The sequence below is a fragment of the Anticarsia gemmatalis genome, chromosome 2 (assembly GCF_050436995.1).
Source record: "Anticarsia gemmatalis isolate Benzon Research Colony breed Stoneville strain chromosome 2, ilAntGemm2 primary, whole genome shotgun sequence".
Taxonomy (NCBI): Eukaryota; Metazoa; Arthropoda; class Insecta; order Lepidoptera; family Erebidae; genus Anticarsia; species Anticarsia gemmatalis.
In genome coordinates this window covers 13,942,372-13,969,627 of record NC_134746.1, presented here as the reverse complement: position 1 = coordinate 13,969,627, position 27,256 = coordinate 13,942,372, and the positions used below count along the sequence as shown (strand labels likewise).

General features: G+C 36.3%; 3 protein-coding genes across 4 annotated transcripts in view; 2 read left to right on the top strand and 1 right to left on the bottom strand.

Annotated features, from left to right (window-relative positions):
* The window catches only part of LOC142985805 (uncharacterized), a 54,727-nt gene extending 41,958 nt beyond the window's left edge, over positions 1-12,769 (top strand). Inside the window, exons 2-15 of the mRNA XM_076134053.1 lie at positions 97-216; positions 3,746-3,879; positions 4,238-4,410; positions 6,864-7,039; positions 7,254-7,355; positions 7,563-7,723; positions 7,915-8,015; positions 8,193-8,324; positions 8,666-8,831; positions 9,121-9,200; positions 9,404-9,629; positions 9,939-10,113; positions 10,387-10,529; positions 10,809-12,769. Of these exons, the coding sequence (XP_075990168.1) occupies positions 97-216; positions 3,746-3,879; positions 4,238-4,410; positions 6,864-7,039; positions 7,254-7,355; positions 7,563-7,723; positions 7,915-8,015; positions 8,193-8,324; positions 8,666-8,831; positions 9,121-9,200; positions 9,404-9,629; positions 9,939-10,113; positions 10,387-10,529; positions 10,809-10,937 (2,018 nt within the window). The 3' untranslated portion in view covers positions 10,938-12,769. The remainder of the gene's footprint in view (positions 1-96; positions 217-3,745; positions 3,880-4,237; positions 4,411-6,863; positions 7,040-7,253; positions 7,356-7,562; positions 7,724-7,914; positions 8,016-8,192; positions 8,325-8,665; positions 8,832-9,120; positions 9,201-9,403; positions 9,630-9,938; positions 10,114-10,386; positions 10,530-10,808) is intronic.
* Positions 11,878-26,728, bottom strand: LOC142985813 (uncharacterized). The gene is made up of 13 exons (XM_076134058.1): positions 26,316-26,728; positions 23,611-23,696; positions 23,150-23,228; positions 22,572-22,711; positions 21,521-22,307; positions 21,360-21,450; positions 20,334-20,462; positions 19,145-19,310; positions 18,586-18,767; positions 17,942-18,071; positions 17,419-17,575; positions 16,759-16,901; positions 11,878-12,913 (listed from the first exon to the last, which is right to left on the bottom strand). The coding sequence occupies exons 1-13, from the start codon at positions 26,611-26,613 to the stop codon at positions 12,797-12,799; spliced, it is 2,505 nt and encodes an 834-aa protein (XP_075990173.1). The 5' UTR covers positions 26,614-26,728; the 3' UTR covers positions 11,878-12,796.
* Positions 13,559-16,729, top strand: LOC142985820 (uncharacterized). Of its 2 annotated transcripts, XR_012960277.1 has the most exons (5): positions 13,559-13,963; positions 14,641-14,764; positions 15,018-15,200; positions 15,526-15,757; positions 16,038-16,729. XR_012960277.1 is itself a non-coding variant. In XM_076134065.1 (4 exons), the coding sequence occupies exons 1-4, from the start codon at positions 13,902-13,904 to the stop codon at positions 15,643-15,645; spliced, it is 489 nt and encodes a 162-aa protein (XP_075990180.1). In that variant the 5' UTR covers positions 13,559-13,901; the 3' UTR covers positions 15,646-16,729. The 2 variants fall into 2 exon arrangements, 1 of the variants encoding a protein (XP_075990180.1); XM_076134065.1 differs by having other exon boundaries at positions 15,526-16,729.
* Positions 26,729-27,256: the final 528 nt, after the last annotated feature.

Sequence of the window (27,256 nt, the reverse complement as noted above, 5' to 3'; positions counted from 1 at the left end):
ATTCAAAGTCAGTCCGTTTATTTGTTAGTTTTAAGTTAGTATACTAAACTCTATCTCCTATTGTTCGTAATTAACATAATGTTCTGTTTGTTTCAGTGGAGGACGCGAGCGGCCGGTACACGTCGATGTTCTACTGGGGCAACAACTACTGGACCGGCTCGGCTGAGCTCTGCGATATACTCAATGATGACCACGAACCCACCAGACCTGATAATGGTGAGTAGCATATCGGTGCTGTTTAAATCTTTCGAGTGCTATGGGCTCTCGCATGGAACTATTTATCATTTGAGTGATGTATTATGTCATTATTCAGCCAAATTTTGCGATTTAAATCACTTGGACAAAATACTTCTTGCAGAACTTACTCGGGGCGCTCATAAAATAACTACTCGGTAGTCGATAATCGCTAATTATATAGGAAATCTTCCCTCGGATATAAGGGTTATGTAGCTAATCAAGAATTAGTTTTATAGCAAGTGGTGATTGATCCCATCGATCCCATACAAACCTAATCGTGAACGAGAATTATCCATTTTAGTTTGATTGTTCAATAGTTACATACAGGTGATTCATTTTTATTTGTATAGATTACACGTGACTTATTAAAACCAAGGAACATGTTACAACCTCTATTGCAACAATAGAAAGAACACCTCGTTACGCCTATTACCAGAAAACTGTCAATCATAACTATTACTATTGTCGTATATTTATGCAGACATTGTAACAAAGACACAGATACTTATGTAAGTATGTGTGTCTGTCCGTCGCGTGCGTCCGAACACATTGTGTTTGTGCACTGACCAACTCACTAATCGTTATATCTTCGGAAGTTGACAATGCTAGTGTTTAACTTGTTAAGTTAACTTTAAAGACAACTTTCGTTGATAGTTTTACTTTTTTCCTGACTAATATATATATATACTAAGTGTATCTTTATCTATTCGTGTCCGTCCATTCAATACAATATAGGATGTAATACTAAATATACAGACATTAAGTACTTATGTCGCGTAAAAAATATGGGTTACTGATTTTTGTATTACACATCTCAAGCACATCTTGATATTTTCATGTGATGATTTTAGTACGGAGCTAACATCATTTCCTATTTACTATATTCACAAAATTCAGAACTTAAAGGAGACCATAGCAACGAATTTAATGTTGCATTCGATCGAACCATCATGTTGCATAAAAACTCATGACTTGATTTAATATAATAAAGCTGTGCTTGAGTATAGAGCATAATATTTTTTTATATCCCAAGGACATAACCCGAAAATCGAACCGCCAACCTTAAGCTCAATAGCCATATAGACCGCTATTTATTTCCACATCCGCAGCAGTTAGTAATCAAATCACTGTCTGTACTATTTCCCCAAGGTTCCTATTGCCATGCGTTACCAATCGAAGCGAGCAATGAATAGCAATAAGATATGTACACATATATACAATCACACTGCACAAGCTACACGTAGACGATAGATACAGTTTGTAATACTATACATTGTGACACACCCTTACAGGTGAATGTATATCTGTATCTATACTAATATTATAAAGCTGAAGAGTTTGTTTGTTTGAACGCGCTAATCTCAGGAACTACTGGTCCGTTTTGAAAATTCTTCAGTGTTAGATAGCCCATTTATCGAGAAAGGATTATAGGCTATATAACATCACGCTATTACCAAAAGGAGCAGAGTACCAGTGAAAAATGTTACAAAAACGGGGAAAACTCTGACCCGTTCTCTCTTAAGTGACGCAAGCGATGTTGCGCGGGTCAGCTTGTTACAAATAAACACCGTGTAGGCTCTGATTAGTTATAGTGTTTTGTCACTTTCAATCAATTTTGAAACTATATGAGTGAAAAAGATTTACTATGCAAAAGTTAATCGATGTGTATCAGCAAAATTGTGTTTGTAGAATATCTTTAGGAAGAATGCTCTTCATTATGTTTGACGAAAGAAGGGCCGGTATTTAGCTTGTACAAGTTTCGTGCTTCGTACTCTGTTAAATATCGCGTCTGTTATCTCCAAAAGATGACGGCATAGATGCATTGAATGCTAATGTATAATAGAATACGGGAATTAACTCGTGTAAGCTGCGTCGAAACGTTAGGCATTTTAAGGTAAAATGCGTGTTCACGTTAAATCCCGTATTCTATTATACATTAAACATGCAACGCGAGAGTTTAAAAGTTATGCATTGAATGCTAGTTTATTTTACGGAATGTCTCTGAGTTTCTTTATTCTATTTATTTTTCTTTTGTTTTAAACAAACTGGTAATGACGCATGATCGACTCCTGTTGACGTAATCGTAGAAATTTAAGCACCGATCTGTAAAATTGTTATGTTTTTTGCGATCAGCAATTTTGGTGAAAATTCGTTCATTAAGTTTTTCCATTGATTAGGTATAATGGGAAAGTTACAAGGACAGAATATCGGGCATTATGTAAAGAGCATAATATATAATAACAGTAGAATACAGCGGTATTATTACATGACATTATTAACAATAATTCACTCACAAAACCCAAACAGTGGACAGTTTGTCCGTCGACTGGGTCAAGGGGTGTTTGTGTACGTCACTCTCTCCAAACAGAGGCCTTGCGCACGCGCACCTCTCTCAAATTTGAGGGCGAATTACATGCAGAAGGTTATTGGCAAGTTAAACAAAGGTGCTAAAGGGATTGTTATGCTGTTTTTTTTTATTTTTTAGGTTTAATATTTTAAATGGTATGTCCATAGGTATAATATTGGAATCCTTTTAAAGACCCATACACTGACGGTAGAAAAATATAGCTTTCCATGTCCATTGGTAGGTGGTATCTTAATTCTCACAAAATAATTTTACTTTACTCTATACTTCTACACGATGAGTTAAACCAACGTCATACTAACTACCATAAGTTAGTCACCAAGCACTCTACCTTTCAAGCATGCTTAAGACACCTAATAAAACACTTATAATACACGTGGTGATAAAAACGAAAGCTAATACATAACAACAACACATATTTATATAACAATTATGACACAAAGTCTAATTGTTCATTAGGTTTATTTGCACTTGTCTCTTTCAAAAGACAAGTGAACCAATGAGGCAATGACCGGCGCCTCCCAGTTATGAAACTAGCATTACAAAGCTATCTTTAAGATCTGAGATACGAAATATTTCCAAATATACCGGTTTTATGACACATATTGAGAGTATCATGTAATATTTACTGAGTGCATACCAAAAAAAAAGATGACCATTGCACATTGCATAAAATTTGGCAATTAAGGCCAAATCCGCTTTTTCGAATACAAAATAACAATTGTGAAAAAGCAACTGAAATTTTGTTCAATTGTACTATATTTATTTCTAAAAATAGCAATATTGAGTAACTACGACAAATTGGCTTTATTTGATCTAAAACAACACAAATGGCAGCGCGCGTTGATGTCTTTTGTATGGCGCTGCGCATACGCTTTAACAATAGCCGCGACAACTTCGTTTTATCACTTATTTGCTTGCAGTAGAACTATTTATTATGCCAATACTATACAAAATATTAGTTCCGAATGAACATGGAATAATTTTTTGTTAAGTATTTAGCTACCGTACCTAAAATATTAAGACTTGTAGATTCAATAACTGCATTCTGGTAATCACCTTCTTCGCTATCAGTGGTAGATAAGTAGTATTAAGCGAATTCCTAAAAAAAATATTCTAATACATTGAATGCTTTTATTTCAGAGAGCAACACGAACCACATCTTCAACGACTGGCGGCAGGACCTGTCGATGGCGGGCACCGGCCCTCCATTCGAGACCGCCTTCTACGTGGCCAGGGTCACTGTCACCACCAACCTTACTGAGATTGTTAAGACTGTAAGTTCCCGCCATTTTATTCTAATCTAACATTTCTTTTTAATTATTATGTTGGTAGTCATAAATTATCCTTACAAACATAGGCATCCTGTTTATTCAGAGATGTCATAAAGCAATCACATTGGTGAAACGCAGCCTTACTAGTAACTTTTCAAAAAAATATTATGTAGAACACAATGTAATTGATAAAATTTTACCCTAAGGGCATAATATGTGTAAACCTTTTTACAAAAAAAAACCTAAGAGTTCTTCTAACACAATTTTACAACTTTATGACCTGAAGAGGATCCTCAATATACATTCAAACCTTCACTTATTTTACATAACATGAAAATGCAATATTTTATTTATCTTGCAGCGCCGCACCCTGCACCTCGGCATGTGCCTCCCTCACACATGCTCCCGTTCATCCGTCGCATCCCTAGTAAGCGGTGCCCGCGCACCTCTACTGTCACACACCGTGGTCGCCGTGAGATCACCCCAGCACGGAGGCTACACCTACCTCGGAGACCCTACCTTCAGAGTATTGATGTAAGTAGATTATGCATGTTTAGTAGAATAAAGGCATTAGCGACTTGTTTGCGAGGCTGGTATAAGACATTCTTTCTCGGAAAGTGCGATTTATTAAAACCAAAAAAAACTGAGGACTCTTGGCTAATTACTACTATTCTTAAGTTAGTTTTGAAAAAGTTTACAACTCCTGAATGATAGGATACGGGAATTATGATAAATGTATAATACGTGCAACGCTAAACTTTAAAAGTTATAACCTCTGAACGACTTTATCTTTCGCATCGGTAGTCAATGAAATACATTTTATTTGTTATAAATACGTGCTTATGTTCATACATATCACTTTTATTCGTGACAAAATTATTTTTGCAAACAGCAGTAACACTAATTGCAAAGATTATTTTCCTTCAATAAGGCCCTGTTAAATCAAGCTATATTAAACGAACTATATTTAATAATATCACCTGCATTTATAACAGTTATTTAAGAATAATTGCAAACATTAATTCTAATTAAATTCACAACTACATAGAAGGAATGGTATAATTTCCAACCGCTATAAATTAAATTTTATCAGTTTTATTAATTGCTACTTAGCAGGCGATAGTTATTATTTTAAATTAATATTCCTATAATCAAACGATTTCTGTGAAGGTGTGTTTGTGTGCTTACTTCTTCTAAACTACATACCACATTTTGATTTAGGCTTTTAACAGAATTTAAAGGTGATATTCGGTAAATAGATGCTTTGCATTTGTATTACATAAATAGTATACTTATGGAAAGCACAGACCCGTATAAAGCCAACCGGGTCGAACACATGAAAAGGTTTATATGAAAGCTTTAGAATTTCGAAATGTGTCTTCCTTATAAACCTATATTTAAAAAAGGTAGTAAAAACAATAGCAACATTTGGTAAACATACATTATAAAGCATTTATTGATGTTTTTATTTTAAAGTTACTTTAAAATAAAAAAATCATTCATTACGGCAACAACATCAATGCATTACACAATTCATTTACACGGAAGAATCTTATATAACAGGTTTAATTCAAGGTACTAGCATCCTTGCAAACAATCACCATAAATCATTGAAATTCAACATTATCATGAAAGGCAGTAAAAGTTTGATGACTCATAAAACTGTATACATAATTATGAAATGTTCTTTATGATATTTCTTAACAGTTACGTTCAGTTAAGTTCATTCCACTTTCTAAACGGTGTTTGTGTGTCATGTGACGTCATCACAAGCGTACAACTTTATGGTCTAGTCTGGTTAAGTCTGGGAGCGCAGAGATACGAGTCCTGTATGTATGTGGCACAACAAGGTTTATGTAATCGGGCAGTTATACAATACTTGGGCAATGAAACTTCCACTTAATTTGTACATATCTTAAGATTATCTGTATTGTGTTTAATATGGAATGTCTTGTAATTTATAATTGCACGTTGCTGACCAATTTACTTGAAGTTACGATCTGTTGTTCTGATAGTTTTGTTTTGTTTGAAATCAAGGTTGGTTATAATGGGGACAGTGTAATATTATAGTGGCTAATAAATTAAAACCAACCTTTGGAAAAAATAGGGTTATCCTCAGTATAGACTGGGCCAAATCTGCGACTTGTATCGATCAAAAGTCAAATTCGTAATGCATCATGGAATTTCATCCATCGTAATAGTTCTATTAAAATAACGAAGAAACACTACCGTAGTTAAAACTTTTGTCAACTTTGTTAAACTAACGTAACTCCAGAAAAAATAAATAACGAAAAAGAATACTAACACTGTCGAACTACCAAACCGTACCACACCTATTATAATTGAGTACTCAGACACAATAAAAATAAAAGACAGTATACTACACTTAACCACTACGCAAGCATTATCAAATTACATTCCATCGTGTAATAACACCAGCAGTTACGTACTTATGTCAATAATATAACGTTTGTTTTGTTGCAAAATTATCCACTCAAGACTTGATATAATTATATGATACAGATAATTTTGTAACGGACAAGTTACGGAACAAACATTCACTAAAACAAGATGAGAGAGAAGTAATGTAAGTAAGTAACGTACGCGATACTTAACGAAATAACTATTTTGCACGACCAACGTAGAAGAAAAGTATCTATATTTAAGTATTATGTCAATGACGAGCGTAGATTTAACATATCACGACTGCTCTCATTCAATGAGAAACTGTCTCATTCATCAAAACAGCATTACAATTATGTCTAAAACTTATCTAAAAGCTGAACGTTTCGGACATGTTTATAATCTTGAAAGCTTATGCCCAGGGCAGGAATCTACCAGCATAAAGGAAGTAATAAGTATTCAGTCACTATGCAATTGTCATCTGAATTGATTAACTAGATTTTAAAAAATGTATTAAAATTAGAAGAAAACATACTGAATAGATTATTATTTACATGTAATTACCAACCATTTTTATTTTTTAGGGCCGTATCAATCCTGGTGGGCATCCTGCTAATCTCAGCGACGGTGTACGACATAAAGATCAGTCGCGACGTGCGCCGGCGCAGACAACGCGCTGCCAACATCGCGGCCAACAGTGGAGCTAGGACTGACCTCAAGCTGGACCTCAATGGACTTGAAGATATTAATGTGGCTAATGGTAAGAAAGAAGATAAGTTTTCTGTTTTAAGATAACACACACTTTAGCAATATTTAACGTAATTTTAACTTACCCGGTAACCCGAAATACCTACAGGTTCTGCTGACAGCAGGCTCAGACGAGACTTATGTGTCGCATGTGCAGTGTTCAATATAAGTTCGTTAATGTGTTTTCAAATGTTAATTGTGATACCCATTTTAAATGTTATTTGCAGGCAAGTCAATGTACAACGTGAACAACAACTTAGCTATCAACAGCAACACGTCCGAAGAGCGACTCACCGCCGAAACTGCCTCCACTGATGAACTTAAACTCAGTAAGATTACATTCATCTCTTTATAAAATAATGATACTAGGTTATTATGGCTGCGAGAAATATATCCTCAATTCCGTGATGATAGCCAATTCAATTTTGTTGGCATAATTTTCTTCTGCAATTTTAAACCATAATTGCGACTATACAAAGCTTTGAATCCTTTGGTAGAGTTTAAATTAATTTTGTTTTCTATTTTTTCTTCTCCAGACATATTCTCCGAGCTGCTGCTGTCGTTCTCCATGAAGGCGAACGTGCTGCAGATCTTCGACCAGTCGGTGGGCTCCGACACGGTGGCGGTGGTGCACGGCCTGCGCACCATGTCCATGGTGTGGGTCATCTTCGGACACACTTGTATTGTCGTCTTCAAGGTACATACTCAAAATCTTCAACTACTTACTAGATCTAACAGAACATTCAGTTTTTTGTTTTCCTTATTTTTTGATGAAATAAATGCATTCGGGTTTGCATTACACCAATCTTTTATAGGCTGCTATTTCTGTCTCGCAATTGTGTTCAAGCTGCAGGTGTATAATTATATTCTTTTTCATATTTTTTCCAGTACGCAGACAACACGGCTTTGAGAGCTGTTTTGGAGAAGAGCTTCTGGTTCCAGCTTATCATCAGCGCCGTATACAGTGTTGATACTTTCTTCTGTCTTGGGTAAGTCAGTAGGCACGAATTCAGCTAGATAGCTTCTTTTATAATTACGTCTTGTCTTTCATGATTTATATGGCAACAATCTACATAATACATAGTGACTACTGCGGTATAGTATACATATCTATCTTATTGCATAAGTTAGGAAGCTTTGATTAACTCTATGTATTGATTTTCCAGTGGTATGTTGGTGACATTCCTTTACTTCCGCACGAAGACAAAGGGCAAACTGGACCTTCTGGTGAAAGGACACAGGAAAATAACCTCCGGAATACTACAGTTCCTCGGACTCATCGGATACAGATTCGCCAGGTCTGTAAATTGTTTTGATCACTTAACTTGTTAACGTTTTCAAACTCTCAACTTGTTTCACGTACAGCAATCGCCACCCGATGCGTGAATAACCTTTAGACTTTGCTTGCTATTACATATGTCTACGAACAAAATACAATTTCTATCTAGCGTGGAGATATTGTGTAACTTAAAGTACTATCTTTAATCGTGTTTTTCCGAGTGTGTCTAGTACGCGGATATTTTTATGAGAAACGATTTTGTTTTAAATTTTTTTTTTCATAATTATTCCCAAATTTTACTTCGAAAATGTCGGGACTTGCCATTATTACCTTTATACACGTGTTCCCGTATCGTTTCAGATTGACAGCGCCCTACCTGTTCACGCTCGGCGTGGTCGAAGTGACGATGAAATGGTTCGCGAACAACTCGGTGTTCGAGCCGCCGGCGATGGACCACGAAACCTGCCCCAAGTACTGGTGGAGGAACCTTCTGTACATCAACACCTTGTTCCCTGTTGATCAGATGGTGAGGACATTCAACTCAGTGGTTTACTAATTTCTTCTCTTCTAAGTAGGATTTCCCTCGATCTCGTTTCAGTGGTCTTTGGGACTAGAAGTAGCTTTTTATAGGCTTACGTGACGATCATTAAACGAAAAAGATATTTTTACAACGCTTTTGCTGTCTGTTACTGTAATTCTTAGTTGACTTAAAGATAGCCCAAATAAAGAACGCAAATAAGCAAGCTGGCGACAAAATGGAATTCTTACAGAAGCAATTGTTAATGTATTCTAATATTATAGAGCTTATGTTTCAGTGCATGTTGTGGAGTTGGTACCTGTCAGACGACACACAGTTCTACGCCGTCAGCGCTATCCTACTAATCCTGGCTACAAGGTACAAATATATCTACTTTATTAGTCCAATAACTGTTTTAGTATAATCATTAAAACACCTTGATTATGACTTTGCCTTGGCTTTGGTAAATAAATAATTTACCAAGAAGACCATATTTCACTTTAGAGTTACAAAAAAAATTGCCTATTTACTTGCTGTTTCTTATGTTATACTTAAAATCTTTTGTATTTTTGTGTTTCCAGCCACTTCAAACTATCAGCTGTTCTTACCGGCCTGCTGTTCCTCTCATCCCTGGTGACGACAGGCTACGTATCGTGGAGCAGTAACCACATCCCCAACGCCGAGGACCCGTTCACGCAGTTCGACAAAGTGTACGAGAAGCCCTGGACGAGGCTGGGGCCATATCTAGTGGGCATGTTGACCGGATGGATATTGTTCAAGACTAATTTGAAGATTAGAATGAACAGAGTGAGTTTTTGTAGTTATAGCAAAGTGTGATTTAAATAGATGACTATAAGCTCGTATCTTGTGTAACATTGCGTGGCACTACTTTTTGTGGCGGCAATAGAAGACCATCATTTACTTCGACGTTTTCTGAAAATGTATTTGTCTTGAAAAACCGTCCATTCAAGTTTTACCATCTCAAAATTAAGTTATTTTTCGACCATCTATTTGAGAACTCATTTTCCTGTTGAAAAATCTTCTGCATAAATTGAAACGCTCACCACTCTTCTACTTTTAGTTACTGTTAGCCTTACATTTTATTTTTTTCTCCAGATTTGGGCGTGGGTAGGCTGGATAGTGTGTACAGCAACGCTTCTGTTCCTGATCTTCGGACTGTACCAAACAGAGCTGGGCGTGTGGTCGGCCGCTGTGTACAGCGCGTTGTCGCACTCATTGTGGGCAGCTTGCATCGGCTGGATTATTATTGCGTGCTCCACTGGACATGGAGGTAAGATTTGGGTTCTGTAGATTTTTATTAATGAGTATTATGCTATGTGAAGACCCTAGAATCTGCCCATAGTTCTAACTCATCGTGTAAAGTTCCACGTTCACATTTATATAAAGTTTCATCGTTCCACACCGTTTTGCTTGCTTTGGTGTATTCCAGTATTCTGTAAGATAGTGATATTTGTTAAAGCTTAAAACAGTGCCAGTTATTAAAACCTTGTTGTAAAACATCCAAATTGTTTGTCCACCATATTTAATTCACGTTTGTCTTCAGGTTGGGTTACTCCTCTCCTATCAGCGCCAGTGCTGTACCCGTTCTCGCGAGTGACGTACTGCGCGTATCTGGTGCATCCTGTAGTGCTGCGATATGTCGCCATGCACCTCACACATCCCATACACATGGGAGAACTTATTGTGGTAAGTGAACAGCAAGAAAGTATATAACGAATTCTCACTCCGACAGTACAGCCTACATATACCACATATATTATTAAGTAGCACTTTAAATTAACGTCTTCATAAACCTGCGAACAGTTCTTCATTTTCCATTCTGAAATCCTTTAACTCTATGCCTTATGTGTCATAATAACTCGGTTCTGTGCTATTCTTATTCCTTCAAGTTCCTGGAGCCTATCAGCAATATTTAAAATTTCACCACATTGTAGACTCTAACATTTTATTATTTTTTCCCCACAGTTCATCCTGTTCCTGGGTCTAACGATCATATCATACGCGCTCGCGTTCGTGATATCCGTCGCGTTCGAGGCGCCGATGGTGACCATGCTCAAGATCGTCTCCCCCACGAGAAAGCCTCACAGAGTGTGAACATAACCTAGCTCTTAGTTCAAAGACTTTCACTGCCTTGATTCAGAACTGAACCATTGAGGCAAGTGCGTTGAGGGCAACAAGTGCTCCTCGGTAGTTTAGCTGTATGCAGCTTGTGTGTTACTTTAAATTGGTTTGTATGCATTTTGTATGTGAACTTTGATTGAAGTCGTTAAATTTAAAATTTTTGACAGTTAATTCGAAAGATACAGTGCGTTTTAAAATAAGCAGTGTTTATCGCGGCTAGAATAAAAATGACTTTATGTGTAAAATTTCTAGCACAGATGTTATCAGATTACAAAATATAGCCAGTCGCTATCCCATAGCAAGGGCTTCGACTGTTTTGACCTATGAAAACTCTACCAAGACCACTGATCTTTTTAAAATGAAGGAGTTGAAACGCACTGTATTGACTTGTACATTTTGTTGACAAAATATTGTAAATTGTAAATTATAATGTCGTATTAACGAAAAAAGACATTATGTAATAAGTAATCGTTACTTAAGTCATTGTTAAATTAACTTCGCTTCTTCGAGAAGCGTTATATATTCGACTGAAGTATAATAATTTGGGTTAAATGAGTTCTGGTTTAGAAAATACCATGACAAATGACAGCCATGTGGAGTTAATTAGAATTACAAAGTAGAATAGATTACTATTTCAGTCTGACGAGATCAGTCACTTGAAACTCCCCTGTTGTCCTTGCGATGCAGTTAAAGTTTTTTCTTTAAGTTAGACATGTAAATTATTATCCTTCATTACAAATTGAACGATTTAACTAATAATTGTTATACGTACGAAAAAAACTGCTGGACATACAGGTTTTGAAGCTACAAGGGGAGGAATAAAGTGACCGATACGTTAGATTGTTTAAAAATACTTCTAGCATAATGTACGCAAACTTTTTGATGTGATCGTTGTTGTAATAAAACCAGACAATTGTTGTGACGTATATTTATTACTTAAAAATTACAAATTATACAAAATTGCCGATTCTGTAAATAAAAATTGTTGCCAAAAACAAAAGAATAGAAGATTTCAAAACTGTGAATTTGACTTTGACGTGTAAAAAGCCGCCATTTTGGTTTTGTATTGCCAGCTTTAAAAAATCTTCTATTTTTTCCTTGATTATAAATGTAAAATTATGGAACACTAAATTGTAAAATGTAACGGTTTATTTCAATGACATCTAAATATTTAAGGTACGGTCCACACTACATTATAATTAGTTCCGTTGCTTGTATAGACTTGTATCTATTTAAATAAGTGCAAGACTTTTAGGCTTAGGTTTCGAGTGTGGATCGAACTTTAATTACAAATCTTGGCTTTAAGTATTTCGAGATGATTGATCTCTCTGTCAGTGGTGTGACTTGGGACATAGCAAACATCGTTATATCCTTCTTAGTTCAGTACCTTTTATTTTATAATTGGCTTAAGTGTTCTTTTCCTTTGAGTCAATTTTTTTTCTTTCTTCAGTATCCAAATTAACCATCTTAAAACTAGTGCATCAACACATTGACCATGTCTATAACATAAATTTACAAATTATATGTATGGTTAAAATTTTACGAATAACAAACTTGTGTCGTAATGCGATGTTTAGCTAACTATTGTGGGTCCTTATTAGTCACGCCACTGTATCTCAGTCTTCGCTTAGCTTATACTCCTCACAGTACCTAATAAATTCAATAGTAATTATTATAATACAATAAATATGTACATTTATTCGTGTACCTAATTATGTAAATAGGTTGTAAATATAACTAGTTGTAAGTTTTTTACCGATTATAAATAAATATGATTATATTAAATACAAAATATTTAAAAATAACGGTTGTTTTTGTTTGTGGGTAGTTTGTCACGAGGCGCAGTCGGAGAGTCGTCGTAATAGACTGCAACAAGGCATCTCTACTAGTAGAGAGAGTAGTAGAGCTGCCAGTAGTGTCAATATTGTTGTCCCCGTGAAGTAGAGCCACTGTAAAAAAAAAAGATATCCATAGTACATAAAACATACACGATACAAATACTAACTTGCAAATACAATGGTCCCATCATCTCAAGTACATCATTATTAGTTCCCTTCCCGATTGTACTAACTACAACACAACTGTTACCTGGTAAACTATCTACCAAAAATTTACTACCAAAATATTAGTAACGGAGAAATAATTAACTAAACAATATGAATGCGGTATTTCACTTACTTGGTTCATAATAATACCTATTAATTTTGTTTGAACTGCTCTTGAATTTTTTGTTTGTATAAAATGTTCGTCTTATATATTTTTTCTATTACATAAGTAATATATTAGCAAGAAATGTAACGTAAATTCATAACAATTTTATAAATACAAAAAAAAAATACGGGAAAAACTCATGTAATCTGATAAACGTACGAGTTTAAAGTCAGAAAATTGTATTAACACTTTTCCACTTTATTTCATATGTTCTATAATTGTATAATATTTCTTGAGGTATTATTTATTTTTATTCGCTTATAAACTTTATATAATGTAGCTATAATAGTCTATGGATTAGCGTGCAGCTGGCCGCTTTTTAGCAACAGCAACTGTCAAAGTTTGTCTATCTTTATCACAGAGACATTATGCGCGCGACCTTTAAGCCCCCTTACGCACTAGCGGTTAACCGCGGGAGCGGCTAGCCGCGCGGTTATAGTTTAATATACAACCGCCTGTGAACCGCAACATAACCGCCAACAATTTTGTCAGGCAGTTGCATATTTAACTGTAACCGCGCGGCTAGCCGCTCCCGCGGTTAACCGCTAGTGCGTAAGGGGGCTGAAACTTGTAAAAGCATTTTAAGATTGGAGATACGTTTTATGTTATATGAGTGATATTTTTAAGGAATTGTTAACGTGTGTTGCAGATAGTTTTACGACAAACATAATCGTGAAATTCTTCATTAAAGGATCAATATAGAAGATAGGTTTATAATTTTTTAGAATGGAAACTAGATTAAGATCAAGTCCCGAACAATTTTCTATTATGTTGAATTTTATGGAAACGTAAGTATAATTTTAGTACATAATAACTACATACATAATACTAGGTCGGGGAAAAAGTCTTTTCGAATTATAGTATGTATGAACTTGTAATAAAATCTCTTTGGCTTCAAGAATCACAAATGAGTACTCGGTTCATTAGGTTTCTTTCAATGAGCTCGTGAGGTGCCCAAATATCGAGCTTTTTTGTGTAGAGAAAAGATTTTATTACAAGTTCATACATACTATAATGCGAAAAGACTTTTCCCCCGACCTAATGTCTACGTCAACAATATCCACCAAAATACTTGTGTCAAAGAGTTCATTCGTACTTTGAGATGTTGGAAGGCATATTGTAACTATTCGTACTAATACAACACAGAACTGCCAATTTTAAGGGATTTACCAATATGACGGTATAATATTTTCCTTAGCAGCACCACCTGCGGTCTTGTTCGCGCTTGTGTAGCGGCTAACGTGTTGAAATGCTTGTTAAGTATCTGATCCTAGATGGTTAAGTGCAAAACTCTAGGTAGGGATATTGCATCCCCCCGCAAAAAAAAAAAGGTAGGGATATTGCATACATATTGAAACTTAAGTAGACTGATTAAAGACATTAGCGGTTAGCCCCATTAAAATACTTAGCATCTATGGCACAAGACAATTTTGTATTTGTATTAAACTACTAATATTTGTTATAGGCATGGGGATCTTTCGAGACCACAACTTGGACCTCAAGTTAGACGCCTGTGGTCAGAGTTAACAACGATTCTGAACTCTGTAGGTCGGGGAGGTATGAGCAAAACATCAGAGAAATGGAAAAAGGTAACCAAATATGTTTCATCATATTAAATAAAATAAGCCACGTCAAAGGCCATTCGGGCGGCTTGAACAACTTTGACACTAGGTTGACCACTAACCATACGATAGATAGATCATATTATTATTTAATCGTTCAATACATATTTAAAGTACTAACTGACCCGCGCAACTTCGCTTGCGTCACATACATAAGAGAGCATGGTCACAATTTTCTCCGTTTTTGTAACATTTTTTACTGGTACTCTGTTTGCTCTAGGTTTGGTCTGACTGGAAAGCCAAGACAAAAAAGAAAGCCTTTTCTATCAATCGGAACATAAGTAACACTGATGGTGGACCTGCTATAAATAATTACTTGAATCCTTTAGAGAAGCGAGTGTTACGCATCATTGGTTTTAACTCGATGGAACAGCTTCAGGAATTAAAGGAAGCAGATTTGGAAGTTAGTTCCTACGTTTTTATTTACTTTTAATACTGCGATTAATAGTCAATTAAATTCCTAGTAATATACTGTTAGTATTTTCTAATTTACGTTAGAATATATTTTCTCAATAGTAGACCGGAGTTTGGTAACATGCCCTGTAAATGATAATAGACTCGCTCCTCTGTTACATGGGACATCGTTAAGGGCGAAACGTCGGTTTATTTTATAATCCTTTGCCTGCACCTTCGGTTACAGGCGTAATATTACTAGGCACATATAGATTTTATCAGAAACCATTCATTTCATTTATTCTTCGATTAATTTTAGTCTCATATATTTTCAGATACTTACACCACCGGTGGTTCATAGAAATGCACCACGTGAATCTATTCAGCCCATCATTCTAAATGCAAAACCTGTTCCTACCAATACTCTAACCAATGTCAATAATATAGAGAATTAATCTCTGCCTGAAGCAATAGAGCCTTCTCTCAGCTCTCCTACAGTGATAGACGACAGTCAAGCCCCTACAATAACTGTAGTGCCAGACTCTCCAGATAGAGTTATTAAACAAGGTACCTTATTTCAAGTTTTCTCTGTTGCATTTGAGTCAGCTACAAAAGTCCCTTAACAATGTTATTTTTTCAAAACCTCATTAATATATGAACAAAATCAAGTAGAATTTGTTGGAATTTAAGCTTTTTAAGGCCAATTTTCACCACTTCCAAATATATCTCAGGTAACTCACCAGATGGAATTTTAACAGATGTTTTCGTACATTTGCTGTCATGTTTGCAGATAATTCATCTGACACTTAAACTGGCGTGATAACTAGCTTTTTAAATATCTTTGCAGAAAGATCGTTTTCACCCAGCATTTCAACGCCACGTCTTCAAAGAAAGCGTAAAAATCGCCAGACGCCTTTTGATAGCGAGACACGGGAGTTTGTAGCCTTTGTGGAGAAACGCTTGCGATTAGAGAGGGAACGGGAAGCGCATAGTTTCCAGCTAGAAATGGAACGTCTTCGTATAGAGAGAGAACGCTTACGTATTGAATCCCGCCGTGTTCAAGCAGAGGAGAGGCTAATGGGTATCATTTCTCATATAACACGCTCTGTGGAGACTTTGAAAGTTGTGTTGAGTAACTTTGCTAAGAGTTATAAGTAAGTAATACAAATTAAGAAGTTTAGTTTAGAAATTAAGATTATATCGTTCCTTGTGTATGTTTTTCTTAAGTTTAACCAGTTGAAATAATTTTGTTTTTAATATGTGTTGTAAGTTTTCTTCTTATGTTAATGAAAATAAAGTTTATTGGGTTTGAATTTCGTATTAATAACTTGACTGATTTGGTTTGCAAGAATCAGTATAGAATGTGGCCATATTGTTTACCAAACAATATGGATTTTGTCGAAAAATTATTGTACACAAGCCTACACTTACAAAACTATACCTACATTTTTGCGGTCCCGCAATTCATAAAGCAGAAAGCGTTATCTCGTTTTGACATTTCGTAAAGAGTTGCTTATTTAAATGGTAGTAAAATACCCTGTTTAGTAAAAGAACAGTTTAGTACTTACAATACAGATAGTCTGCGAGCACAGCGTGGAGTCGAGAGACAGGAGCACGGCGCGCGACACGGCCGGGTGCAGCAGTAGCATGCCGTAGCACAGCCGGCTCAGTGCTGCCACCGGGGAGTTGGCGAGCAAACGGCGGAATATATCTGTTAACAAAATACGAGTGTTGCACTGTTATAAAGTACAAACAGACAGGATAACAAGATTAATAGGTCTAAATATACTAAAATTAAAAAAAAAATGTTTTAAACAAGTAAGAAGTGTGAATTGTCGTTTGAAGTCTCAATAGCTATAATAGTTGAATTTCTGAATGTTGCAGCATATTAGTTACGTCCTTTCGGTGTCTCTATTTAAAGGTCCAACCGTAAATATACTAGCTTTCGATCTGAAGAATTGCTTTTCTTTACAGTTCGCAACAGTGTTATATCTATAGGTCAAGTTTTTTCATTGACCAGTTGCGCGTTTTAATACAATTGGAACCATCAAATATCGAGAGTTTGACATTTAAAATTAACTGCAAAAATAGTTATAACGATGCCTGCTTGAAGCGCTGATCACATTTTCATACAAAATTTCTCGATAACTAGCCGGTTGATACTCGATAGAAAATCGGTAGAAAATCGGGCTAGTTATCACACATCGTTCCAGTGTTTATATACTTACCGGATAAATTAGTAGTCCCCATGAGCACAGGCCACAGTAACGCGATAGGCCATGACAGATGCAGCCACGCGGCCAGCCACGGGAGACCCACCATCGTTATAGCCACTGACACGAACATGAACGACACTGCCGACACCCATAGCAGAGACGATGTTACCTAGAACATTAACAGAGTGATTTTATAAGTAAAAGATACATATTGATATAGCCGAGTAGGCTAGTACAATACGTAGTATACGATAATGGAGTATGGAACTTGTATTGAAGAGAATGTTGAATGAAATGGAAATGGTTCAGGAATTTGTTGGTTTTAGATAAACCTTTGATTGAGTGTGTTATAGACTTATGGCAAAATATGTCTGTAAAAAAAGATTGATTTATACAACAGTCATACACGAGGGTAAATAACCAATATCTGTCTAAAGTACCTTGCATTTTTCAATAAATAAAGGTTCAGTCGTTCAAATCATTTGGGAGTATCACAAGGCAAAATCTAGGGCCACTAGTGTTTATACATTCTTACCTTAGAAACCTTAAGTTTGCCACTAATAACATGTATGAGCCATCCAGTAAATATGCCGATGAAGTATGGAGCAACTCTCGCCCACGGACGCTCGATTATAGTGGCGTAAGCGCTGAATCCGCTCACGAAACTGAAATAAGAAAACTTAAATGAATATTTTGCTTTTTGTTTGCTAAGCGTAAGTTTAATAAATATAAGGTAGCCAGGAATATACTAATTTAAACTTTTTTGGTATTTCAGAATACAATGTAACACTGAGATGGTTAATTTAACAATTTTAAGTGAAATTTTACTAGATGCCGAGGCTAGGTCACCAGTCAGGCCATTATATACCATTAAGATTGTAATTATGGTTGATCTTGAATGATCTGACCGAAAAACTAAAACTCAGAGGCATTAAACATAACAATATTAGACATTAATCATACATTACAATAGATTATGGATGTGAATGAAGCATGGGAAGTTTGTAAGGGTAGCGTAGTAAGTAGCGTATTTTGATTTCTGGTTGAACATGAAAAAAGCACGATTTTAGACAGCGTAATAAGTGGAATTATTTTATCTTTGCCTATTTCTGTGGGGAAAAGGTTTGCATGTATGTGCAATAGTATATTAACAACTATTTCTTTGGGTCTGGTACTCACTGCGCAGTGAACTCGAAGTAAGCAGCACTAGCATCAGCCACAGTGGCGGCGAGTCCCGCCACCAGCGCCAGCGCCACGGCGGCGCGGGCTCGCAGCCCTGATGTAGCGGACACGGCACACAGCAGCGCGCCCCACACGTGCACTTGCGTCTCCGTCGATAGGTACCATGATACTTGCATGCACTGCAATATGAATATGTGACGTTGTATTCTTACTACAATTTATGTTGCAGCTTAATATAATATTACTCAATTTTGACAAAATTGTTAGATGCGTATTTTCAACTATCGGGGGTATGGTAGGTATACTAAGGAAAGCTTTGCAAATAGTGTCACATCTCTGGTAGTTTGCATAGTTTTCTTTTCATTTTTTTTTCTTTTAATAACACCATTAAGCTTAATGCTAAGCATTAAGTAGCTACGTAAGTATCTACTTTTTGCAGAATATTATAAGTCAGCAAACTTTTCTTTCTAAAAATACTCTAAGCCTTGATGTGCCATTGATGATCGTATCACTCTAATTATGTTGATATTCATATATCACAAATGTTGTAAAGTACCTGTTCATCACTAGGGAAGATGTTGGAGACGTAGAGCAGATTACGCCACCAGTAATCGTTACAGTTGGTGTGGTCTCCATCAGGCAGGGCCAGGGTAGCTGTGGCCCTCGACCATCGCGCCACCACCGCCGAGAGTAGAAGTGCAAACGCGTAGGATGGCAGCATTCTAGAAATGTATAAAACAAAATAGTTTGAATAACTACTACAGACTTTATTTATCTTACGATTTGGCGAAAAAACACGAGTAAGTATTGCGTACGATTGAGAAAGAATAATAACAAAAAATATGACGAATTAACAAACTTGGGAAAAATATCAATTTATATTATATGAAAACCTCTCTCCTAATTGCAACTAAATAAGTAATACAACATTAAATGAAAGAAAAATGCAAGAGCATTAAAACAGCCAAGCTCTTTAGTATTTTTCAAACGAACGTATGAATAAAAAAGTTTTAGAAAATGAAATAGATAGTTATGCAGATTTTTTATACAGGAACGGGTCTTGTTAATCTTTAAATGATTGGGCATCACAAAATTGTTGAACCAAGCCTTAATTAATGACCAAATAGCCAGATTCAAATTAACAAGAACGATAAAAAAAATGTGAATATTTTCCAAAAAACTAGTTAGGTATCTATCTAGTTAATCAAACACAGGTCGTGCTTTATACTAATTGACTAGAGCGCGATTTTTTTAGTTCGTTAACGACTTTAGTAATCTTATGACTTTTCAAACTCCTAAAATTCAAGTTTGTCTTGCGAATCTTTAGGCTTTAAAAAAATCTTAAAATTGCCGAATGATTAATAGGAAGATTTGATCAGATATCGTTAACGCGTTTACTAAAACACGGATGCTCCTTAAGACATGATAAACCCCAGCCACAGCCACTATTGTTAGGTTTGTACTTAAAATAATGGATTAAAGGGATTTAATGCTAGCTTGACTACCACGTATAAAAACCCTGAGCTCGTCTTAGTTTTAATAAAGATAATTTTAGACCAATCGATAGTAAAACAATATTCCTTTGCTTGTAAATGACAACAGTCTTTCAGTTGCTAGAAGCGATTAGTAGCAAAATAATGCGTTTAAAGTTTCTGTCGCAAAAAAACACGCCTTAACGATAAAACTGTACCCATGTTATATGCGATATTTTTGTTCAATATTCGGTCATATGTTTAGCTAATTACCTGATAACCCTGTTAGTGACGAAGCAGACAAACTGCAGCAGCTGTCCGCAGGCGCCGCCCCACCCCACCAGCTCCTGCACGCTGTACTGACTCTTCAGGTAGAAGAAGTGATGAGAACTGAATAGACCACTATAAACAAAGAAATAACCGTCAATTATATACCTACATGGAATATAACTCTTATAACTAGTAAATATTGGTAGATTATTTCATAGTGTCCGCTTGAGGAAGATTTATGCCATAAGTACCTACCTGCCTACCTACTAATAGGGCTATTGGATTAGACCTGTAGGAAGGTAGAAGTGGCCTAAACTATTAACACTTTAAAGTTTACTGTATCGATTAGTTTGAGGCTTTAACTTCTTCTTAGAAAAAGGCCTAAGAAATTTTATGTAATAAAATAGTTTCCGGACGTCCCAATAATTGTTATATATGTAATTTTTGATAGTTGATTATGTAATGCTAATTGGTTAGTAAAGAACACAATGAGTCAAATGTTTTTGTTTGAGTATAGGTACGAGTACCTGATGCGTGTGAGAACCGAACCTCGTTACTACGAACTGTAACGGTTACGCCATTCATTACTAAATGTGTGAATTCACCACATAATTTTATGTATTATGAGTTTATTAACCCCATAGTAACATTTTCTACAAAGTACTTGAATAAAAAAGCATATAAAATCTATTTCAAGACGTCTGCAGAGCATCATATAAGTGAAAGTTAAAAATGTTACTTTTTAAGTAAATTGCTAGGCCTATTGCGAACGTAGTTAAACGATGAGAATTACATAAAACGGTATATAAATCCCCGGAATGTTAAATGTATGCGCAGAACTTATGAGCAAATAAACTAAATTGTATAATTAATTTTCTTTAAAATCTTTGTAACTGTCGGGACAAGGCTGCAAAGGTTGCATGGGATCGATGGAATCAAAATTCCCACGAAATGAAATCAATGGAATAAAATTGTTCTATACCCGGACAAAGTCGCGCCAGTCCGTTAGTTTCAAATAAAAGTTAATACCTCACGAAGAACAGTGTGTCAAACGCTATCGTCCCAGTCGCTATTATGTTGTAAATATTGTTACTCTGATCGTTTATATCTCCTGCGTCATCTGAAACAAACACGCACTTAGAAAATTCTTTTCGATCTCTAGAACAATTACAGACTTGAAAGTGCCTTACCCGAAATATAGTCCACAATGACCGCAATATGTAAAAATATAATCCAAAACGTGGCGAAGATTCTCATGCCGTGAATCAACGACAGATCCTTATTCGCCGTGTTCGTGTTAAACACTCGTTTCCAACAATATGGGACAGAGAAGCAAAGGAGCAAGCGGCAGAAGATGCTTCTCTTCTTGCTCTCTGTGCTGAGGCTTGCGAACGAGTTGTACTGCAGCCTCGGGCAGGGAGGTAGGTTGTTCAGCTGGCGCGGGTTGCTGCACTGCTTGCGGTATTTCCCACAGCGCCTGCAGCTTCCACCGTTACGATCCGCGCAAGTTACGTCCAGCGTAATCACGGGAGCGCCTTTAATCATACTCTCCACGGCCATGTAGTTCATATTAGCGTTTTCCACTCCTAGTTTGTCTATCTCACTCTTCATATCTATCGCCTCATGTTTGGGTTCTCTTTCTACTGTTCTGTTATCTAGGTTGTATTTCTCTAGGTCGAACGTCATTGACTTTTTCCCGTATGGTAAACACTTTAGTAAGTCCAGGTCTACGATTGTAGCTGCTACGACTAGTGTGGCGAGTATAACAGTGATGCATATGAGTAAGATCGCGCCGGCATCTTCTGCGATGTCATACGAGCCTGGTACTTGTCTAGTGCTGGTGATCTTGGCTGTGCGTGATGTTGTCTTGTTGGTCTTGAGGTTGTCGTTGATCATGATGGAGAAGTTGATGACGGAGGTCACGTCGCGGGGTGAACATGACCGTGGCAGGCATACGCCTAGTATTACGTTTGATGTCTGGAACATATAAAACGAAATTGTAATACTTCACAAAACTCAATTTAGTAGTCTGAAGATATTTGAACTCACATTAATCCATGACTTGAGTCAATAAAATTGTATGTGTCTAAATCGTAGGTATGTAAATTGACGAAAAGAAATATTAACTTTTCTTCCAAATATTTTTACAAAAAACATTAGGTATTAAGTAAAAAAGAAAAATGGTGACTTTACCTATACATATGTTACTTTTAGTATCCTATGTTTTTATAACTATCTTACCTTCACCAAATTAGTCTTGGTAATATTCAAGCAGATCTGCACGGTGGTATAAGCAAGCCTGTTGGGCGGCCACCGGTCTGTCATCGACACCTTCGTGGTCGTCTCCTCTTGATGCCCCACCCACTTCCAGTCATGTACATCTGTATATAAACACTTTATTTACCACATTGTCACATATAACTTCTAATAGCAAATTCGGACAGGAATTTAATTCGGAGGGCCAGCGCTATTTAAATCAATCAACTCCACTGGTGTAATTTGATAGAATAAATAAGAACGCTATTTATTAAATTATCCTCATAAAGCGGTGATAGATCGCCATGACCCGCAAAAGGTCAGGTGAGAGCCAAAGGTATTTTTACTTTGAGCAATTAGCTTGGAGCAATCAGATTTTTCCACAGAAAATCTTAGGTAACCACTAGTATAATAAGAGATGGCACACTAGCTACAATTAGTACGGTGACAGCCGCCCTCAACTGCTGCATCGTGTTTTGTTTCTAAAAGTAGCTAGTCTGCGATCTCCAGAAAAAATCTAAATCTATGTAGGTATGTACATATAAGTATTAGGTGGTACATACCATCTTCATAGTAATTCTTCGCTGTAGTATGCACCAAGTAATTACTGCGTGATCCGTTATTCTCATACGCCTCTTGATCCTATCAAAACAGGAACAAAATGAAAGTACGGTTGAAATTCCTTTTAGAAGATAAAATCTTAAGAGAAACCTGTAGTTTCAGGTTAATGATGGTTTAACAAAACTAACTGTTCGTTGATTCAGGGTGTACAATCACCCGTTTTATTGCACACTTAGCCCTTTCATTGAATAACGATAGCTATAAAAGCGTTTATCCGTTTCTCTTACCTACTAGTTTGACATAGATTCTAGAACTTAGGTGGGTAGTCTGAGAACTTTCGAGTGTTTTAGAATTCATGCTGCTCAAAGCACTATTGATCTACGTTGACCATGTGACCATAACCAAGTTTCTATCATTAACTGGGTATTTCGCTATTGACATACAATATCATAGATATAATTACCAATTTTAAGCATTGTTCTTTAGATCCCAACCAGAACCGGTTGCCGGCGAACAGCGCTGACTCGTAACGTCCAGATGCGTCGAGAGCTGGAATAAATAACCTTTTTATAACCCTGAAATATTCATAGAATAGGAAGTAGGTATAAGTTATTCTACCTAGTTATACTTACAGCTATAAATCTAGGATGCCCAAGCATCGAAAGCGTTAAGACCTCTAGTGTAGGTACTCAATTTCTAGATAACAATATACCTGTAGTAACTTATCCATATAATGCTATCAAGTATAATATATGTGGATAAGTAGATATTATTCAGCCCCATTGTCATAGGCTTACCAAAAAGAAATTACTAAAAGAAGCTACAGCGATAGGCACAACCTACAGTACTGCAGTCCTCAGGACAAAAAGTTGTGACAGAAAAAAATAATATACAATAATACTATGCACAACTTTAACTGCTAATAAATTCAAGTTAACGACCAGAAACCGCGAATTTCTACAAATAAATAACAAAAAACTAATCATATAAAAACCTGGCGTAATGAAGTAGAACATTAATTCAGTTGTCGCGTTACTTTTACGCCTAAAACGGTTAGTTATAAATATGAACGAAATAATTTGCCACGCGATCTTGCCGTTACTCAGTACTTTACTAGTGATGCACATAAATACCTACACTTACGTTATTTCAAAGATACGCAATTTAGGTAAATCTTGTTTATCAGAAATTTTAAAGGATAATAATTTATTTTGGGCTATTTATTTATTTACTAACTGGCTCGCTTGGTTGTGTTTGTGCACCCCTTAGTTCAGATATTATAACCGTATAGTAGGTAGGTACGACAACTTGGTTGAGAACCTTGAATGTTCGTACATACCTAGGCTCTTAACTCAATTCCATTTACCAAAATAAAGTAGCTGCATCAAATAGACCACCGTCAGCTACAGAAGCCTACGGATCACCGATAATCTGAATTGTAAATGTTGTGTGACTCAGCCAGCCACGAACCTAAAATACAAGGCTATCCACTAAATAGCTATCTCCATGCATCAAAATCGCTTTGGAAGTATAACATCCCAAACCTAAAAGACAAACTATTTCATATTACATACTTACGTGACTTACGCGATTTCAACTTACGCAGTCTCCACTGAGACCCTATCGCGTAAATCAGTAGTATCACTGTATTATGTACATAGTGGATCGTTTAACAGTTAGGTATACGGTAAGCTGACGTGAGACCACGCTGCATGACACCAGTGAGAGTCGTCCGTTCTACAGAAACTATTATGAGGTGAAATTACGTATGGTACAGTAACACGCGTTAGATTACGTGATTGTCAATCAACTGTCATGTTGCGGATTATGTTTGCATTAGTTGATAGACGATCAGTGATTTCGTTAAGACAACTCCCGCACTAATCATTTTGTTTGGACCTTTAAATGAAATAGAAGACATGAAGGCACTATTTATGTCAAAATACATGTTCCAAATAGAAATCAATCCCGTGTTTTTGGTTTTGACGAGATGGCCACTTTGACCACTACCCCACAGACATCGCCAAGTTACTTTCGCAAGTGTTAGTACATAGTCTATTAAGAGTACCTATCCCCGTAAATGTTTGCGTTCATTAACAGCAGGTATAGGTATCTACTAAGTTTCGATTTTTTAATACTCTTAACAACATTTACAACATTGACACGCCTCATGTAAGAAAATAGAGGATTATCAAAGACGACAAACCTCACTCTAGTATCTCTTCGAGGGTCTTTTCAATTCTCTAATCTTAGAATGTTAGAGCTGTTGTTATGATACGAATGCCAAGTATAACTACTAAAATCAAGCATAAAACGTCCATACCCACGCTTCAGGCATAGACTAATTAGTAACTGTCACTAGCTAAAGCAAATAAATAAACGCAAGAAAACTGAGCTAATACTTGCGTCCATCTCGATAATTCATAGAGACGTTTGAAACGCTGCATTAGTCGATCGCAATAAATTGCCTTAATGAGACGGCCACTAACAAATACAGTCATGCAATATCGACCAGTGAACTTGAAAGAACGTTCACATTGCAACGAATCGAAAGTTGTGTTTTTAAGTGCATGTCAATAGTATTTTATACGCGGGTATTTCAGGAAATGGAAGCGATCATGAAACACTTGCGATCTTTTTCACGTCGTTGTCAGATATTTTTTAAACAGGACAACATTAATTGCGTGTTTAGAAATGGCTTTTTTTTCTATTGGACAAGAAGGAGACAAGCCTTTAATGAAAGGCACTTTGATTTCTACTAGCTGATATTTAACTAACCAAAACGAGCGTTTAAGAAAAGTATAAAAAAAACTATCGTGAAACAGACGCTTATACCCGCAAATATTCGAACCTGAAAACACGCAATTACTGAATGACGGGCTCACTTGTCAAAGAATAGGCATTTTGCTAAAGTGATATTCTCATAAAATTATGTAGGTTGATGTATTTTTAGCTATTTCTTATAAATATCTACCCACAGCTAGGACGCCCTATTTTTTTTAATCTAATGATATTTAAACACATAAAGAACAGAAACAAAATGCTATTCTTTAAGATATTTACTCGATGTGAGGAAAAGTGATTTAGCTAATTCGTTGCAACGAAAATGAATTACTCATTGGAAATAATTGTACGAACGTAAACTTTTAGATTATCAACTTTACTTACCGTTGTACGCCCAAGCTCTGCCTTCTGTGAGATCTCTGAAGAACCCTCCGAGCTCGTCCCAGCACGTGTGATCCACCAGAATATGTAGCCCATTCGTTATTTTAGGCCAAACCACTGCCAAAAACGACGGGTCGTACACATTGAACAGATTGTCAAACACTTCCCCTCTAACAGGACGTTTCGCAACCTTAGCTTGCGGTTCCTTTTTCAAACCACCGGAGTTATGGCGCGAAACTGACCGCCCGCATTCCGCCAATATTACAAAAAATAACAATACACACACTCTTATTGTCAACATTTTGTTACATATTAATTTCGCACTTTTGCTATCACAGGCGTGCGTGCACTTCAGTCACTCGTAAACTAATGTACGCGGGCTGCATGTAAGTGTTGGTTAAGTGTATTTACCAGCGATGTAAATGATATTAATGAAGGCAGCGCTTACAGAACCGCCGGTCGTGTACACAATATTCGAAGGCAATCGTAACTAATTGGTCGTGAAGCGTATTTACAAACAGCCATGTTTACTAAACGACTCAACACCGATTGATCTTCACATTGATTTTCCGATACTCAATTATTACTTTCTCCTTTGATCAAGATGTTTATAAGAGCAATTATAACGGTTATGGAATTAAAAGCAATTATTGCAATTATGTTCACATATATGATTGCAAACAAGACTGTTATTTGTTATAGCCTCGCTGTAGGCCAGGTTTTTAAGTGGTCTCTTGTGTTTCATGCGAATAAAATAACAGAACTTGTTGGGATTTTATTTAGGCGTAGAACCAGAAATACCAGAGGCTCGGCACTGTTACTGTAACATTTGCATGGTAACAAATGTAATATAACTGAACACATCAACACATGAGATACGCTCAGACGGGTAGGTAGTTGTAAAGTAGCTCATGTATACTTGTATCTTGAACTGAATGACGATA